This window comes from Barbatula barbatula (assembly GCF_947034865.1).
Source record: "Barbatula barbatula genome assembly, chromosome: 25".
NCBI classification, from domain to species: domain Eukaryota; kingdom Metazoa; phylum Chordata; class Actinopteri; order Cypriniformes; family Nemacheilidae; genus Barbatula; species Barbatula barbatula.
Window position 1 is genome coordinate 7,522,411 of NC_136788.1, and position 20,184 is coordinate 7,542,594.

At 40.6% G+C, this 20,184-nt stretch overlaps 1 protein-coding gene across 4 annotated transcripts; it reads right to left on the reverse strand.

Moving 5' to 3' along the window:
• Positions 1 to 3,994: 3,994 nt before the first annotated feature.
• Positions 3,995 to 19,681, reverse strand: cpt1ab (carnitine palmitoyltransferase 1Ab (liver)). Of its 4 annotated transcripts, none has more exons than XR_013786273.1 (19): positions 19,583 to 19,681; positions 17,539 to 17,700; positions 16,235 to 16,377; positions 15,025 to 15,196; positions 14,699 to 14,800; positions 14,482 to 14,619; positions 14,180 to 14,257; positions 13,350 to 13,457; positions 11,273 to 11,357; positions 10,187 to 10,382; positions 9,261 to 9,449; positions 8,930 to 9,035; positions 8,510 to 8,626; positions 6,956 to 7,120; positions 6,307 to 6,441; positions 5,891 to 6,146; positions 5,698 to 5,811; positions 5,383 to 5,475; positions 3,995 to 5,032 (listed from the first exon to the last, which is right to left on the reverse strand). XR_013786273.1 is itself a non-coding variant. In XM_079450176.1 (19 exons), the coding sequence occupies exons 2-19, from the start codon at positions 17,677 to 17,679 to the stop codon at positions 4,943 to 4,945; spliced, it is 2,325 nt and encodes a 774-aa protein (XP_079306302.1). In that variant the 5' UTR covers positions 17,680 to 17,700; positions 19,583 to 19,681; the 3' UTR covers positions 3,995 to 4,942. The 4 variants fall into 4 exon arrangements, 2 of the variants coding, with proteins under 2 accessions (XP_079306302.1, XP_079306301.1); XR_013786274.1 differs by lacking the exon at positions 11,273 to 11,357 and adding an exon at positions 12,308 to 12,395; XM_079450176.1 differs by having other exon boundaries at positions 5,994 to 6,146.
• Between the last annotated feature and the right edge of the window lie 503 nt (positions 19,682 to 20,184).

Sequence of the window (20,184 nt, forward strand, 5' to 3'; positions counted from 1 at the left end):
ACGTGGGGCCGCCTTCCCGTGGGCTCACCACGTGCGGGAGGGACCATAGGGGGTCGGTGCATTGTGGATCGGGCGGCAGTCGGAGGAGAGTGCCTCGACAGCCCGATCCCTGGACACGGAAGCTAGCTCTAGGGACGTGGAATGTCACCTCGCTGGCGGGGAAGGAGCCTGAGATGGTGCGGGAGGTTGAGAGGTTCCGACTAGAGATAGTCGGGATCACCTCTACGCATGGCTTGGGCTCTGGAACCACACTCCTCGAGAGAGGATGGACACTTCATCACTCTGGAGTTGCCCATGGTGAGAGGCGGCGGGCTGGTGTGGGTCTGCTTATAGCCCCCCAGCTCTCCCGCCATGTGTTGGAGTTTACCCCGGTGAACGAGAGGGTCGTTTCCCTGCGCCTACGGGTCGGGGTTAGGTCTCTCACTGTTGTTTGTGCCTACGGGCCGAACGGCAGTGCAGAGTACCCGACCTTCTTGGAGTCTCTGGGAGGGGTGCTGGAAAGTGCTCCGACTGGGGACTCGGTCGTCCTACTGGGGGACTTCAACGCCCATGTCGGCAACGACAGTGACACCTGGAGGGGCGTGATTGGGAGGAACGGCCCCCCTGATCTGAACCCGAGCGGTGTTCAGTTATTGGACTTCTGTGCTAGTCACAGTTTGTCTATAACGAACACCATGTTCAAGCATAAGGGTGTCCATCAGTGCACGTGGCACCAGGACACCCTAGGCCGCAGGTCGATGATCGACTTTGTGGTCGTTTCATCTGACCTGCGACCATATGTTTTGGACACTCGGGTTAAGAGAGGGGCGGAGCTGTCAACTGATCACCACCTGGTGGTGAGTTGGATCCGATGGCAGGAGAGGAAGCTGGACAGACTCGGCAGACCCAAACGTACTGTAAGGGTCTGCTGGGAACGCCTGGCGGAGTCTCCTGTCAGAGAGATCTTTAACTCCCACCTCCGGCAGAGCTTCAACCAGATCCCGAGGGAGGCTGGAGACATTGAGTCCGAGTGGACCATGTTTTCCGCCTCCATTGTCGAAGCGGCCACTCGGAGCTGTGGCCGTAAGGTCTCCGGTGCCTGTCGAGGCGGGAATCCCCGAACCCGGTGGTGGACACCGGAAGTAAGGGAAACCGTCAAGCTGAAGAAGGAGTCTTATCGGGCCTGGTTGGCTTGTGGGACTCCTGAGGCAGCTGACAGGTACCGGCAGGCCAAGCGGACTGCTGCCCGGGTGGTTGTGGAGGCAAAAACTCGGGCCTGGGAGGAGTTTGGTGAGGCCATGGAGAAGGACTATCGACTGGCCTCGAAGAGATTCTGGCAAACCGTCCGGCGCCTCAGGAGAGGGAAACAGTGCCCTACCAACGCTGTTTACAGTGGAGGTGGGAGGCTGTTGACCTCAACTGGGGATGTCGTCGGTCGGTGGAAGGAGTACTTCGAGGATCTCCTCAATCCCACCGTCACGTCCTCCATTGAGGAAGCAGAGGCTGAGGGCTCAGAGGTGGACTCGCCCATCACCCAAGCCGAAGTCACTGAGGTAGTCAAGAAACTCCTCAGTGGCAGGGCACCGGGGGTGGATGAGATTCGCCCTGAGTACCTCATGTCTCTGGATGTTGTGGGGCTGTCTTGGCTGACACGCCTCTGCAGCATCGCGTGGCGGTCGGGGACAGTGCCTCTGGGATGGCAGACCGGGGTGGTGGTCCCTCTTTTTAAGAAGGGGGACCGGAGGGTGTGTTCCAACTACAGGGGGATCACACTTCTCAGCCTTCCCGGGAAAGTCTATGCCAGGGTACTGGAGAGGAGAATACGGCCGATAGTAGAACCTCGGATTCAGGAGGAACAGTGTGGTTTTCGTCCAGGCCGTGGAACACTGGACCAGCTCTACACCCTCTACAGGGTGCTGGAGGGTGCATGGGAGTTTGCTCAACCAATCCACATGTGTTTTGTGGATTTGGAGAAAGCATTCGACTGTGTCCCTCGCGGCATCCTGTGGAGGGTGCTTCGGGAGTATGGGGTCTGTGGTCCTTTGCTAAGGGCTGTCAGGTCCCTGTACGACCGAAGCAGGAGCTTGGTTCGCATTGCCGGCAGTAAGTCGGACCTGTTCCCAGTGCATGTCGGACTCCGGCAGGGCTGCCCTTTGTCACCGGTTCTGTTCGTAATTTTTATGGACAGAATTTCTAGGCGCAGCCAGGGGCCGGAGGGTGTCAGGTTTGGGGACCACACGATCTCGTCTCTGCTATTTGCGGATGATGTCGTCGTGTTGGCCCCTTCAAACCAGGACCTTCAGCATGCACTGGGACGGTTTACAGCAGAGTGTGAAGCGGCTGGAATGAAAATCAGTACCTCCAAATCCGAGGCCATGGTCCTCAGTCGGAAAAGGGTGGCTTGCCCACTTCAGGTTGGTGGAGAGTTCCTTCCTCAAGTGGAGGAGTTTAAGTATCTCGGGGTCTTGTTCACGAGTGAGGGAAGGATGGAACGGGAGATTGACAGACGGATCGGTGCAGCTTCTGCAGTAATGCGGTCGATGTACCGGTCCGTCGTGGTGAAGAAAGAGCTGAGCCGCAAGGCGAAGCTCTCAATTTACCGGTCAATCTACGTTCCTACTCTCACCTATGGTCATGAGCTTTGGGTCATGACCGAAAGGACAAGATCCCGGATACAGGCGGCTGAAATGAGCTTCCTCCGCAGGGTGGCTGGGCGATCCCTTAGAGATAGGGTGAGAAGCTCGGTCACCCGCGAGGAGCTCGGAGTAGAGCCGCTGCTCCTCCACATCGAGAGGGGTCAGCTGAGGTGGCTTGGGCATCTGTTACGGATGCCTACTGGACGCCTTCCTCGGAAGGTGTTCCGGGCCCGTCCGACCGGGAGGAGACCCCGGGGAAGACCTAGGACACGCTGGTGGGACTATGTCTCCCGGCTGGCCTGGGAACGCCTCGGTGTCCCCCCGGAAGAGCTGGAGGAAGTGTCTAGGGTGAGGGATGTCTGGGCATCTCTGCTTAGACTGCTGCCCCCGCGACCCGGTCCCGGATAAGCGGAAGAAAATGGATGGATGGATGGATGTTTCCCGGACAGGGATTGGCTAATGCCAGGACTAGGCCTTAGTTTAATTGGGAAATCTAAGTATTCTTAACAAAAATATCATAGTACAAACATGACAACCTCAGTGATGTGTACTTTGAGATATGTCAGCGGTTTGAGTTGTTTTCGGTTTGAAGAGCGCTTACATTTATTGTAGTCTAGGCCTAGTCTAATCCCTGTCCTGGAAACTGCCCCAATAAATGTTAAAATACAAAATGTTTTGATAGTAGGACCAGATAGCACAATCCAACTGGCTTACGTATATTTGACATCTGCAATTACATCTGCAAGACACAGTTTGCTCATCTCCAATACGTCTCGTAGACGTCGGAACGTCTGTAATACGCCTGCTAAAGATCTGGAGATCTTGAAACATCTGCTGCGTAAAAACATCTGCTAAACATCTTAGAAAGAGCAGCTGTACATCCATTGTAAATCATAAACATCTTACAAACATCTTCTAGATGTCTATATGACGTCTGACAGCAGACGTCTCCGAGACGTATTGCAGATGAGCAAATTATGTCTTGCAGATGTAAATGCAGACCTCAAATAGACGTCAGCCAGACGTATGTGCACTACCAGGGGGCCTATAGCCATAGTATAGACTAAGCATTACACCTGTTACCCAACTAGTGTAATATCGATTACTAACTTTTTGTGTTTTAAAATCGCTTATGCGTGTTCTTACTTACATTTTGTGTTTGTCAGTTCTTTACTGACAGATTGGTTCAGCACAAGAGCAAGTGTATATCTCCATCTAGTGGAGGTCCACAATACTAACAATTAAGTCATTCAACTATTAATGGAAATCGTACATTTTAATGTCTATAAACAGAGATATACTGTATTCTCAAACTCCACGAGGCAATATCATATCAACATACATTTCCGTTCCCCACTCCAGATAATAAAACAGAAAGCAGCCTTTTACATTCACTTTTATTGTGATGGAATATTTTAATACATTAACATGCTGAACAGATCCTACCTAAAAAACTGTGGAAACTAAGATACAAATAGTAGATGAAAGGAACGACTGTTCTGAACCGTTTGTTTGCCTGTTCACATTAATGTCCATAAATGATATTAATAGACTCAATAATTATTATTGTTCAATGAAGCAGTTTTAAAATGTCGTGATGAGAAAACAAACCGATAAATAAATAGCACACATTTGCAGAAATCTACTCTTCATCTATATGCCATGGGTTATACCCAATTTGTTCGAGGCTATAAAAGGCAACGGTTATTTAACAGTGCATGCTATTGATTTTGCACTCAAATGCTGTTCAAAATAAACTATTGCCATGTTATTCTCATGTTGGTATTACAGGATAACACAAGAAATACATTTAGCAGGTCAACTTCGCAGACTAGTTACATCATTTGGATTCGACTGGTGAGCCCAATGCAAAAATGAAAACAGTCGATCTCTGTTGTGGCACTTTGACTATGTGCAAATACGAAAGTGAAAGAAAAACAAACCTCCGTGTTTAATGTGTGAAATATACTGTATGTCCTCCCTTTATAAGCTGCCGACATATTAGCAACAATGCAAGCCACATTGAGTTAATAAATTACAATTCTGAGAAAACCTATGAAAAGAATGCAGTTTGAATAATACAATAGCAGAACGATACCAAAGCTGTTTGAATACAGCACAAAAAGGCAATAGTGTTTCCTTGATCTCTTCTAACAATATAGTATCATCCTTAATGCCCCGAATCAATGCCCAAACCTATTTAAATAACCATTCTTTGATTTCAAAAATAATATTTTTGTACATGCCAAAGAAGGACATTCCCGTATTTAGAATATTTTTAAATGATTTCCCTTTTTAGCACAGAAAGAAATACAAGAAGCAGGAGATCATTTGTTTTCAGCTTTGTTGACGAACTGGAACAGATCCAGGATATCAAGCAGTGCCTGTTTGATGCCACTTCCGAAACGATGAGAGTCCTTAAAAGAAAGATTGGTTAAATAAATACAGAAATTGTACATGAATCAATTATTATTATTAGATCATATTGTTATTGTTGGATTTGAGTGATTATTATATGTAGCATACAGATGTAAACCACTGGTCCAGAAGCTCTTCCAATTTTGTGCTTACATTTACAATTAAATCTAAAGGTCTTCCTTCAAACGTTTTGATTTGGTTATGATGGTTAGATTGCTTGGATTCTGTGCAAACATTTGTGTAGTGTTAAAAAACTGAAACAGGAAGCTCTTCTGGACCAGCGTTGTTTATGTTTTCCCAAGTGGTGTAGCTGTGCGTAATTGTTAAAAACGGTGTCGTATAAACTCACAGTCTCCGGGCTGGAGTGTTTGCTGGATATGTGGAAGTTGATAAGGTCCTCTCCAAGAACAATGTATGACACACCATAACCATCATCAGCCACCTGACAATAAAAGTAGCTATAAGTCACAAAATTTCCGCCAAAAAAAACAGAACTAAAATGATTTTATAAACACTGTGGTCTTTACAATGACAATAATGATCCTTTATTCAGCGCGACTACCCAAAAATATTAACCAATCATCTGTGAAATGTCATCGATCACAACAGTTAAGACACGGATAGGGTTTAAACAACTTCACTGATAGAAAGCTGTTTAACTTACAGGTCCAAATCCACCTCCGCTGGTCACGTACTCGGGATGCTTCTTTAAGTCAAACAGCTCCACCTGCTGGAGTGGAGTCTGACTGGTGGACAGTCTCCAGGGTTCGGACAACACCTGAAACCGTGAAACATTAAACACATGCACAATAAACTAGACTAGTGCGAAGTATTTTGACATATAAATAATCACATACTTCACTTTAAAGCTGCAATCTGTAATCTAAAAAAAATGTTATGGACTGCAGCTTTAAACTTCAATCCAAAACTTTTCATTTCAGATGTTGTGGGATCTCAGACCTCTTTAAGGAAGGCTGAATCTTCACCCAGGTACTTTGAAACCAAGTAGAGGCAAAAAAGATGGCGGTCGATGCCGCTCCCCGTCATAGCCAATCGGTACAACTCCTGATGCTTTTCCGCTGCCACTTTAAGCAGCTTTAACCTCTCGTCTTTCTGAGCGGTGTGAAAAAAATGCATACATCAACACAGAAACTCAAACTCTTTCACTGAAACTACAATATGTATTACGGTATATGTACCGTATTCAATTCCAGAAGTACCCGTGACTCTTTGTACAACAGATTTCAACGCTTTGGACTGTTGTAAATCTCACCGTTTTGTTATCGTTCATCATGGCACGGACAAAATCGCAGGTTTGAACGGTGCAGGAGCGCACGGTCTCAGTTCGGCCCTCTCTGAACAGACGTGTCATTGACGCTTCATATGTCAGACAGAACTTTCCTTTATCCTGTAAGAGAAATACTTGTAGCTCATTTGGTAGAGTGCGACACAAGTGATGTAAATATCATGTGACAATATGTATTTCTATTTGCAAATAATGTCACATATCTTATTTATTATTTTCATGTTTGTTTTGCTTGGCCCTTAGTTCTTGTGATCAAAGTGTTTGTGCACGCGTTTGCATATTTGTCTAAAAATAAAACGCATCCCTTCTTAACTTAGCAACATGTCAGTAAACAGCCGCACTAGATTATGTCAATATGTAGTCTACGTGTGTATACTAGATATACTATACAAAGAAGAAAAATGTCGGCAAATCCTGACAAAACTCTCTCAGGTCATTCTGACAACACATGAATATAAAGGCATCATAATCACTAACAAAACAAACGTATTATTAAAATGAAAAGTTACATTTTTAAGGGATAGGAAATGTGATTCAAAACGATGTGTATTTGCAAATAGGTGTTCAGTTTGAGTGTTTTGCTCTCTCTCTCTCTCTCTCTCTCACTCTCTCTTACCCTGAAGTGTGCCAGCTGGAGGGCGATCTGAATAAAGGCATCAGGGCTGGTTTTGCATTTCTTGATCAGGCCTTTGCCGAAGTTGTTGAAGGGGAAGATGTGCATGTCGACATCGTCCGCCAGAGTTTTGGCTAATGTTAGAGAGTTGTTGATCACAGTCTGACACTATAAAAGAGAAAGTTATACACAATCCCTTTGTTATATGAATTTAAAGACCCCCATTGGTACATAATGTTGTCCCTTAAACTAATCGTTGACCATCAAACTAATAAAAAAATGCATGCCTTTAAATAGCATGAACGTGAGCCTACACCTCAGCTTCATTATGTATAAAATATGCACATTGTTTGTTTGTTTAAAACTCACTTCATTTTGACTTTTTTCCAGACAACCACGACGTAATTTGTTAAGTCATTTTGCTTCTCGGGTAAATGTATCTTTTTTAGATTTTAGGACATTTGCACATTGCAAACATGCTAAAGTACAAATTGTGTTCACACTTCATTATAGGGGGCAATTCTTGCTATTTACAAACCATTAGGTTTAGGTATTGGGTAGGATTAGGGATGTAGAATATGGTCATGCAGAATAAGTGCTTTAAAAGTACTTAACCAATAATACTACAATAATACAAAAGACATGCTACTATCAACTAGTTTATAGTGAGAATTGCCCCATATACTGAATTGTAAGTGTAACACTAATGCAACTGATTTCCACAGATCAGGAAGCTACACTTATATTCATCTTTTTTTAATAAAATCAAATATTTAATTCAATGTTTGCTTTCTTATGCTAATATACAGTAAGTGTAATAGTATCGGCTTTAAATAACACATTTTTGAGCATCCGCTAGACTTTTTTATCGTCTGTCATAATCTATTATTACACGTCACTATGGCGCAAATTGTCGTTACGTGGTAATAAGCATGTTCCTGACATCATCACCCTGTACTTGCGTCAACGCTCTGAACTTGCTCTATTTGAATACAACCAAATGCCCAATAAAGCCGCCGTTGTTTATATTCATTTATATAGTTAATGATTCTGTTGTCAGATATAAATTGAAAATCACAGACGGATGTTTGTGTGCATATGTTTAGTCAGTAACAACGGTAGGTGCTTGTAAATGGTGTTTTGTAGTGGCTCACTCACAAGTAAGCTGCGGTTTGGTCATGAATGTGCTGCTTCTGCCGCTGAGAGAGACATTTTTCCACTCACTGAAAGTTAACGTTTATCCAAAAAGACTCTGATTGCTTTTCTGAAGGAACAAACTCTGTAAACGCCGCACCACTGCGCGTCTTTGTGTGTGTGCATGCACGTGACGCGGGGGTCTGTGACAGATGCATCTGCACTGCGAGTCTCCGCCGACCACCTGCGCGCTTTTCAAAACCGACCAGGCACTGTGAGTAAGCTAATGAATGAGTCCCGTCACTGGAAGAAAGATCTGTCAATGACGGATTACTTTCGGTTATCGCGACGTCTGACACTGAACATACAAAATATGCATATCCTGAAATGAGAGTAGTGTCTGAGAGGCAGGGACATGTGTACCTCTTCTGGGATGTCCCACTGCAATCTCTGAGGTCCTGGTAGGTTAGGGTGGAGGTTTCCTTTACAGTGACCGTCCTCATTATAGCCCAATTTCACTGGATCCGACGACAAGACATGCTACACACACACATTTTTTAAGTTTGAATATAACACCATAAAGGTTTGAAAGAAGCAGAAGGTATAGAGGGAACAGAATATTCTGAATTTTGTCAACCTAAATTACATTTTATATTTGTTTTTCCTGAAGGGTAACAATGTCTTCAAATTTGCGACATAAAACAATTTGTAAAACAAAAGATATAAAAACATTTCGTAATGTAAAATACTGTATTGCAACGTTAATATATCAAATTTCAAGTTGTGAAAGTGCAAGTGATTTTTTGTTGCGATAATTAAGTATAACAGAAAAGAGTTTCTCACCTCCCACAGGTGACCAATGACAGGTGCATCAGCCCAGGAGTGTTCTGCATTCAATCCCATAGTGCCATTCTTATACACAATCAGGTTAAAGGACTTATCAAACCATCTAAAGCACAAAAGACCAACACACAGTGAACAACTATAAATGAGTGACTTAGAGGTGAAGTGTTTCATTTCAGACCATCAAATACTTCAACTACTTTATCTACTCCAGCCACTGGTCAGTCAAAGTTAAAGTCAGCCATTTGGTTTGATATATCTGAGTAACCTCACGTTTACATTGACGTTCTCAAAAAGTGCTAATTGTGAGCGAGAGACGTAACACTGGCACCTGTCGTAGCATTTTCCATGGAGCAGAGATTTGGCGTAGCTGTCAAGAGACCGAACCGGATTGTCGGGTTCGTAACGCTGTTCTGAATCATCCAGAGTTACAAAGAAAGCAGCTTTTTCCACAGCGTCCAGGGACTGCTTATTCTTCCCTTTACTGAAGAACTGTGAGCGGGCTTTGGCCCAAGGCACTCTGGGTAATGGAGTACAAGAAATGATCAGTTAATCGTATAGTATATAGTATCTTACTATTACACACAGTATGTCAAACTTTCTAAGATTTCACAGATAAACTGATATTTTGGTCAAAATGTAAATATATCCCGCAATGCAATGCATTGAAACTTATCTATAAAAATTGATATTTTATATCTTTATATCTTGATAATTGGCAACTAAAAATATTCAAACATTTCAGTTCATCGGCCTAAATATTATTATATTATCATAAATATTAACATTGCCATTTTTAATTCTTGTTTAGTTTACATTCAGGCAGTAAAATTATTAACTAACAATAAATAAAATAAAAACAAATTAAAATCACATATCAACATAAAAAATAAATATCAAACTAAAATGTACAGGAAAATAAATAACAAAACCTAAATATAAAAGCTAATCCAAAATATTCATAATATTGAAACCAAATTTATAATGGACACCAAATAAATCTGTAATTAGATCAACACTTTAATGCAATACAGCTTTAGTTTAATATGTTCTGTATTGTCTCACTGTTTTACACTAGATACAAAGCATGTCTATATCTGTTTATCTTTGCCTTTTTAAATGACAAAAATCCAAAAAAGACCAAGCTGGTTCTTACATAAACAGAGCTAAAGTTTCTCTTTTGAATATCCCATTTGGCTTAAGACTGGTCACATCTGTCCTGGAAACAACCCAAATGTCTTTCTTTCGGTGTCTCACCTGTCTCCGGCGGTCAGGGCAGGTAGCAGCTCCTCCCCTGGCTGAGGGTCGGATTTGTCAGCCAGGATCCTTTCCATCTGCTGCTCGATCTCCCGTGGCAACAGCAACCGTCCGTCATAAAACATCCACACCTTGTAAATGTGGCCCTTGTGGTATACAGCGATGTGCTTGCTCTCATTTACATGTTGAAGAATATCTGTTGAAGCAACAACGTGGACGTGAGGGACCGAAACTCAAGCGATGTAATCGTTTCCACAAAATATTATTTGTGCATTTCAAATCGTGCGAAATGTGTTGTAAAAATGGATCGATCGTTTTTTAAAGGTTAAATGATTTATGGTGCTCAGTAGAGATTGAGTGGCACAAGATAAGTGAAAAAGACCAGAGAATGAGAAAGAAAAGATACCAAACGGTTGTTTCTAGTGTGGAGAAATGTTCATTATACATTTACAGTCAGATGGTCATGAAATTGGTTGCCTATACAGTAAATCTGTTCTTTTATATAAATGTTGAAAAATATAGTTTAATATGTTGTTAGTAATATATTGTATTGTTTAAAATGTATATATTATATTGCAGAGGGACGCCTGATAACAAGAAAAGATTGTTTTTTACGACCAGTCTCATTCCAAGAAATATGATAGCATGAGATTTTAAACAAGCACTTGGTCATAATCTTTATTATTGTTATTTAATCTTTATAGATTAAGTTGTAAAGCAGTTGTTAAGTGAAGGTAAGTCATGACATTACTAAACATACTGAACATCTTGGGTTCACTATACTATAAATGAAAGGCAATGATGGATAATAGACTCCATTGTAGCCACATGGGTGTAAATCCTTATGACATTTCCTGTTCTCCATTCACTTATCAGTTAACAGGTTAATCATTAAATAATATGTTAACGTGCATCTTCAATTTACACTTCCTCAATAAACATCAGTTATAGCGTGAAGTATTAAAAGCAAAACCAAACCACAGACCAAATGCTACACACTACGGTAACAAGCAGCTATTTCATCTATAAGCGCATTAGTTGTGAAATAAGCATGGTCGCAAAAAGCAGGCGAGAGGTCTGCTATACCTTCCTCAACACCTGGAACTCGACTGGTGTTGAACATACGCTCGTACTGAGATGAGCACATGGGGATAGTGTTAAGAACCATGAGCTGTGAAGCAGAAGGGAGAGTCAGGTACTGAAAGAAAACAAGGAGTGAACCCAAAATACCATTGGGGAAACCTGTAGAAGAGGATGGAGCAATGGAAAACTAGACAAAAGAGGAAACATAAAGAAGGATGAAGCGAGGAACCGTCAGGAGAGATGAATTCAATGTCAAGACTGGCCTCAGTCTAACAGCACAGTTACATAATGATGTACAAGGCTAGAATTCAAGTCGAATTAGTATTCATATATACATCAAACTGCTTGCAGTATAGTTGTTCATAAATATAACATTAAAAAACATTGTATTTGGCACAACATGGGTTTTTCAGAGATCTAGAGATCGGGTGGTAGATATTATACAAGTATATATACAGTATTCATATCAACAATACGCAGTACGTCAATTTAAGAAATGCAAAAAGTAAGATCAACTTAATGTTCTGTTGAAATAAAAAACGTATTATCTGCTTATGAAGTCTGGCTTTTGTGATCTTCGGGAATCGCAACAAAAACATTGCCAACAAAAACAATCGGGGGCTCATGGGGGCTTAAACTCGCTTTTTTAGCATGTCAATTGAACTTATTCTATGGATCTGAAATTGCAATAGATTCGAGATTTATTTAAAATTCTTAACCTATTTTGGGAGACTAGCCTAAAACGAATTATTAAATGGATGCTTGACTCAAGAAAACGTTAATGTTGGCTCAAACTTTTCCTTTAAAATACAGTGAGTAACATCAGTGGATCGACCCTGCGGGTGCATCTAACAGATAACACTATATCAGTCTCATATCCGCTACTGTCCACCCTGCAATCTAGATATTGCAAGACCCATATCGGTCAAATGCTACTATAAATCAATAAACACTATAGTGTCTCCTGTGCTGTCGTCTTGAGGTCGAGTCTTCTACTAGGTAAGGTGCGGTTCGTGGCGCACAAGCTCCTCCTCTTACCTGTCTCAAGCCCGGGAACGCGTGTCGTGTTATACATCCGTTCCCACTGTGCCGAACACAGCGGCACATAATCCTTCAGCAAGTATAACTGCGCTTGTCATGTGAGAACACATAGCAAATGCAGCAACATCCGGGTGCAAGGAACAAAACAGAAGATTGTTTAGTGGACAGGGACTCTTTCACAAACATGAGGGTTAGAGAAAATTTAAGAGAGAGAGAGAGACTACGGCATTGGACAAATGACAAACAGCCTTTTCAACATACATCTACTGTGTTGAATTGGTTATTTATAAAGAAAGAATTAAAAATGCAGCAAACATGGATTCAACACATTATTTTCCATGACTGGAGTGTTACAAATGTTAATATAGGCGTAAATTTCAAAGATGCAACAGGTTAGGGGAAAATAAAAATAATATGATGATAAAACTAGAAAGTTTTTAAACAATCAATTGACAATTTTCGGACGGTATGTCCAATTTTCGGTAAAAATTTATTTCATTGAATCTCTAAATTCACGTATGAATTTTAATTCTGCTTCCTGTTTGCTACCTAATTTGTCATTTAATATATGAATAGACAAGTTCATATTAGAAATTAGAAGGTGCACAACCCTGTTATAGTGTGGTATAGTATACACTCTTAACCCATTTCTTCATGGGAGTCCTCATGATAATATATATACATTTCAGCATTCAGAGGAAGTTAATGCTCCAACTGAAGTTCCAAGTAATCCAATTACTTCACAGTCACTGAACCATATACAACACCGACCGAACGGACGAACAGAACACGTGTTTAAAGGAATGGAACATTCTGTGACTCAAGTGACTAAAATCCTGACCGACTCTCTCTTTCATTGAACAAAGGAGATATTTTGCAGCATGTCAAAAAAGCAGCATTAAAATGGCCATAGGCTCATGGATGTTTGACGTCGTGATGCAATTGTAATGAGAAATGAGAGCTTCCTCACACACTGCTTTAGATCAGGTTGAAAGTAGAAACTGTTAAGCGAAAATAGATAAATATAATCAAGACTTACTGGTTTGACTTGAGCTCTGTCCAGTTTTCTTCGGTACATCATGAGGGAGTGGATGGCATTACCAGCACGGGCGGCTTGAAGATGAGTGGGGAACACATAGAGAAAATCCTAAAAAGACAGAATGGATGAAGAAATAATGATAGTGAAGGTAACTTTAAAGGTACAATCCCCCCACAAAAGAAAGAAAATTAGGTTAAAGGGGTGGTGCATTCTGACTTCTTTACAATGTTAACCCTGCTGTCTTCTTATGCGTAACATAGTCAACTTGTCAAAAAACTAGTTGGACGTATTATGTAATATTTCTGAGCGCAATACACTCCCCCAGCAATTTCTTTCGAATTTTTTGTCCGCTTTAAATGTCTTGATCAGGGTCATAATGTAAACATCTCGCAACTTGTGGAAATCGAACCAGCAACCTCCCATCCACCAATCGTAAGCCTTAACTACAACACCAAACTAAAATCACCCCCAAATAGCACACGTACATCTGACAGAATCTGTTTGATTAATCCGTCTCCATGTACATCTTCAAGACATATTATTTGATTGTCAGCACTGTTTACTCTCAAGCGGAGCATTTATTAACAACACACAAGATAAAGGTTAGGATCGTGGTCTTCCGATAATCTAACAGCTCGCCATGAGCGTATATTAGCATTTTTTGTTGTTGTTTGCCTATAGCATCTTATCGAGCGTTTGGGCCCGGAAACAGAATATGATCGTCCATGGTGATGCGTGACGTCAGACGTAACAACCGAATAGAGGTGTATGGTTGTTCAAATGCTTAACATTCTGGACTATCTTCAGTATTGATATTGATGTAGCCTCACCATTGCATAGTAATTGCTGTTGACCATGATGGGTGAACGACCTCTGAGGTAAATATACTCTTCCCACCAATCACTGACCTGAAAAGATGACATTAGAACGGAGTTTCAAAAAACACATAAAAAGTATAAAAGGAATCTCAGACAAGGGAACATTAAGGTTTATGTTTCATATCTTAATTTCAGAGTAAATTTGGTTGCTTATAGTTGTTTATAATCAGACTATAAATACTTTATGGCTCTTCAGATTTTACCACAAGCCTTTCTTACTTCGAGGTTTATGAATATAATTTTAGTAAACTTACGTAATTGGAGGTCCACCAGGATTTGAGTTTGAGATACCACTGAAGTCTGGGGCCCAGGTTCTTCTCAAAGTCTTTTGCTAGACCCTCCATACGTTTGTATTGCTCATCGTCCATCAGGGGTCGTGCTGAGTCTAGATACTGTGCAAAGAGAGATATACAATTTGAATTCTTCTTTCGTTGTTTTTAATATTTTTTAAACCGTCATCTTTTGACTCACCCTCCTAACTGTGTCTTTTATGGCAGGCACAGGTAACCGTGGCAAGGAACTCTGGAAGCTGTACAGCATCGGCTTTCGCCCAGAAAATAACTTCACCAAAAGCTAAATGGATTAAATGAGGTCAAGCATCAACCATCTGACATGAACACAAATACTTAAACAGTTTTTATGCACAATTCATATCCAAAACTTCCCGAATAACATACAATAACTTAAAAAAATGTTAAAATAATGCTGTGTCTTCTACACTAATCCATATTTGACTTACTGACAAAACCTTTGTCTGAGCTGTTAACTGATAGATTCTGTTTCAGCGACGCACGTACCAACCAAAATTTCGTCTTATAAGACAAAGACCCATGTTGACTGAACATCCAGCCGTGCCAGGACAGCAGGCACTTGAGGACGTTCCTCATAACAAATATAACAGCGACCCATAATCCTGTTCCAACCAGAACCCCGCCGGCGATGCGTTGCCCTTCTTCTGTTATGTACTTACTGCAGGGAAACAAAACTATTGGTTATGATGTTTATTGATATTTATTAAAAGCTCACATTAAACTACTCGTGTTAACACAATTTGAGAAAAATACTAGTGTTTCATTTCTTGTCGCTTAAATAACTATTAAACGAATATTTCTATCTATAAATTTAGTGGATGGGCTGCATCCAAGGTCTTTGTAAACTCGATGAATACACACACCTGTGACGTCCATCAATAAAACTCTATAGACAGCCTACAGACTGATGTTTTATGTTTTTTTTGACAAGTTATAAATAATGCCAAACCTTTATTTTTGTGTGTGGACTTTGAACTGCTTTGACAACAAGACTAAGTTTTTGTTGTGCCAGCATTGTAAAGCAAGCGGTAACATAAAATTCATCTTCAATGTCTAATTTTGTCTTTGGCAACTCCCACGTGGTAAAAAACCTACAAAAACGCATATACACCACATTGAATTTATGAAACTATGTATTACCGTGTTGATTTATATACTCCACATATAAAAAGAACCCTGTCTACGAAGACTTGTATGCTTTAATAAATGAACACTGGCATGGTTATAGAAATGTGAAATACAAAACAGTGTACAATGTATCTTATCCAGTATATAATATAAAATGTATGTTGATTCTTTGGTTTCTTAAACTTCTGTGTATTTGTGTATGCCCATATATGTGTATTATTTCTGACGAATGAGATATGTATATAAGTACAACAAAATGCATGTTCATTAAGTATTTTGTAGCATGATTTTCCACGTTTTTTATTACAGCACTTATATCTGAACTAAATACTGCCTATGTGTTAATATCATATTTGAGTTCAGTTCAACTACGCTGTGCATATAACAGACCGATGTCATCGAAAAAGAAAACTGGTTGCCTCCGTTGGTTAAATTTAGTGGGTTTTTTAAATTTATGAAAATATGAATGCGTTTCCAATGACAAATGGTAGTAGTAGAAGACAGTTATAATGTATTAAGGCGTGCAAGTCTACAGACGGTGATCCTTTCATGATTAAAGGTGGTTTACCTGACTGGTAAGTGTGTTGACAGTTTAATGAACAGCCCGAGGGAAGGATCTATTTTGGCGTATTTGGTGGCTGACATGTAACCAGTCAAAACAACCAGGAGTCCAGAGGGACTTCCTGGATAGACCCCGGTCATGACACCATTCTGCAGAAACACAAATTGTAATACTATAATTATAACACAGATAATACACATATATACAAAAATGGACTGTCGATCAACTGAAAACTTCATCCGAAATACTACATGCTGATTTTGTTAAAACAATTGCACATACAGTGTTTGTCACGACCACAAGAAGTGCCCTGCAGATCCACAAGAGGGAACTCTCCCTATCAACCGAACTGCCAATACAGATTACACACTACACTTCCCATAATCCATTGCTGGACTCATTATGATCACTCTCAACCTGTTTCTAGTTTAGCTTGTTACTTCTGTCTACATAAGCCTGGGCTGTGTCGGAAATCGCCCACTATACCCTCATTCACCGTCCTAGTTCACCAAAAATAAGCTGTGTCTGTATTCGTCCCCATCTTCTATGAAGTGCGTTATATCGGGTGTCCGTCATTTTGTAGGGTTGTCCGAATGCTGAGTAAACTCGTTACCTACATTCGTTCACTACTTTTTACCCACAATGCATCCTGATTTTGGGTGTACATCAGATCGCTAACTTATCGCTCGCTCACTCATACAACGTGAATCAACTGTCTGATTAGAATACACTTGGGTTTATAGGGGAATACTGCATGAGTGAACAAGTGAGCGATTTCAGACGCCGTTTATGTGTACACTGGTTGTACACTCGTTATTATGATGCATCGTGGGATTGATTGAGTGCACTCAAAATTGTACACTATGGATTCGGACGCCACTAAAAATGGATGTCCCCTCAAATAGTGCACTATATTAGGGTATAGAGCATTTCCCTATTGGATCATTTGTGTTATTTATTGAATTGTCCCTCGTTTTGTGAACCTCTGCTGCCTGCCCTTGTTTTATCGTTTTTGACTGTTTGCTGCCTGCCCTGACCCTTGCCTGTACTGTTTTGGATTATTAAAGCTGCATTGAGATCTTCAACCCTTCGGGTTTCGGAGCAGATGTAACAGTATTTATATTAGCACAAGCCCAAATTGAATTTAAAAGACTTTACTGTGTAACGTAAATGAATCAGATTAAACATTATAATAATAATAATAATATACTAATAAAAATATAATAATAAATAGCTAATAGTAAATAACTGTTATATCTGGGTGTGTCCCTCTTTACTCTGTCTGATATGAAGGTCAAGTGGGCAGTCACCTTGAAGCGGACGAACCTCTTCTTCCAGGAGTGAATTCCAGACAGGTAGATTTGGCGCAGGGCCTCATGACACAGCTGTAGGTCAATGCCATCTGGAGTGACAGTGAACTGAAAGGCCACCGCCTGGTGAGCTTCAGCCATTCTGACTTGACCCTCTCACTGCTGCGAGGGACAGAAAATAAAGCAGGTAAACTTATAAAGACGGAACCAACTTCAGCGACTGACATTCAGTCTTGGACTTTCAGATTGAAAGTATGTATTTCCTTGTCACTCTCTTCGAAAGAGGTGTATTCACAATGGTTTATTAATAGGTGAAGGGTAATCCGAAGGACAGACTGTTCTTGTCTCCAAACTCGCTAGGCGACTTTATGTAAGATCTGATCTCTGTAAGATCGGTTGCGCTACAAAACCACACATTTCAATAACTACCAACACAAACATACTATTGGGAGATTTCCAAAGTGTGCGGTACCAAGTCAACCACAGGCACCCATATGGTATTAACTTGAAAACAAATATGAAACCACTGATCTGTATAGCCAACTAAACAGATTCCTATAAACCCCAACAAAGCCACTCCTCTTTTGTATATATAAGTCATCAAAGCTATTATTTTAACATATACTGTAGTAAGTATACATCAATGGACCATTCTGAATCCAGTACTCCTACACGTTTTTATTAAGCTAAGATCACCTTAAGACATTGTTATTTGTATATATATATATATAAAGTTATATCAGGTTATTAACACATTATTATATATATATATATATATATATATATATATATATATTAAGTTATATCAGGTTATTAACACGTTATTATATATATATAGGCCTATATATATATATATATTATGTTAAATCATGTTATTAATATTAACACGTTATTATTTATCGATATATATATATATATATATATATATATATTAAGTTATATCAAGTTCTTAACACGTTATTACAAAGTATGTCAGCTACTACACCCTTCACATTTGCTTAACTTCCCCAATTAGGAGCACACTTAGTTATATTTACAAACGTGCGTCACAATAAATGTTTATAAAGGTTTAATCATCATATAATAAGAGTGTAATAAGAATATAGTATAGCTCGTGAAGGTCATGTTGTGGAAATAAAGCGCTATGTTGTGCATTCGCAATTCCGCAGTCATGTGTCGCACCCGTATCTGCGGCGATCACGTGACGCGCCGGGACACATGGAAACTAGGGGAAAGGTCACGCGCTCAAGCACGCGCCTGTAATGATAATACACGGCGCTGAACGCCATTACACATCAAAACATTAAAACTTAAGGAAATATTCTTGTACTTAAAGGCAGCAGAAACGCACAGGATAGAAATGGGAAATATTGAGTATTTCTATATTTGTTTACGCATTACATAATTAAAAGTGTCGTGTGATGAACACGAAAACCTGTTGCACCTGACACAGTGTAACTTCAACAACACAGTTCTAGATCAACAGATATGTTAGATTGTGTTTTATCCCATATAAATCTGAACACGTGAAATATTATTTCATACATTATTCTGTGAAGTGAACACACTTAAAAAATATGACGTTTAAATAAAAAACTATAAATTGTCGGTATCACTTTGAAAAGGCGAGCTGTTGTTTCAATCAAACAGTAGATGTTGTAAACACCAATATGGATAATAGCAATATCTGATCGCTTTTCTCAATTGACCTCTACTTGGAAAGATGCCCTCGCATACCCGGGCACCTACTGACCCCGTTGTGCAACACCAGGTGCTGTTGGATGTCAGCATGTCAACACGCATGCGATTATGCACGCAACGCCAATTGCACACCATATATAATGCATTTCTTTGCTAAGAGAAACCACATCTCTTTCCTGTATCGTCTTGGTATCGTACGCATGTCACATCAGAACAACTATATGACTGGGTGCACTTTCACCTATTTACTTACCGGTGAACGAGCTCCACAATCTGAAGCTATACATCCATTATATCTGCACAGCATATAGCAACAGATGCCTTTATTTATTTATATTCTTACCTCGACGTCTCTCCTTGAATCCCGACGGTGTTTGATAACGTTTCAGGTCCGCCGCCGCTTGAAAGCTATGAATGAATGCGCGTGGGGGTTGTTAGCCCCGCCCATCGACGTGAAGTCACGGCAGACGGACAGAATGATTTCATGTGCACGGTTGGGATGGAGAGGAAATAAGTCATGAAAACAACATAATCTGTCTTGAATATCAATTTTTACCTTAAAAAAAGGATCTTAAAAAGTCATATTTACTATGAATTAGTTGAACCCAACGTACCCCCCAAGGGGAGATTCAAGTGCCGTGCGCTTGCTATCTGAATCGAGGGGTGCTGTCATTGTACTCTAAAGCAGTTTAACGTAAAGTGCTACAAGAGCTATTTATAGCGTGTCAGATGCGAGAATGGCGCAGTCGCGCACACGTGTTCCTGTAGATCTTCTTGAGTTTGATTTACAGGGACACACGTACGGAACGGTCGGATATTAAACGAATATTCAACGTCGCTTTGGGAAGACGAGCCATAAATGTCTAGGCTCTTAATGCATTAGCTTGCAATGTTAATGAGAAAACGTGCATGTCCCATGTTTCACTCGTGGGTAACTGGTCCCAA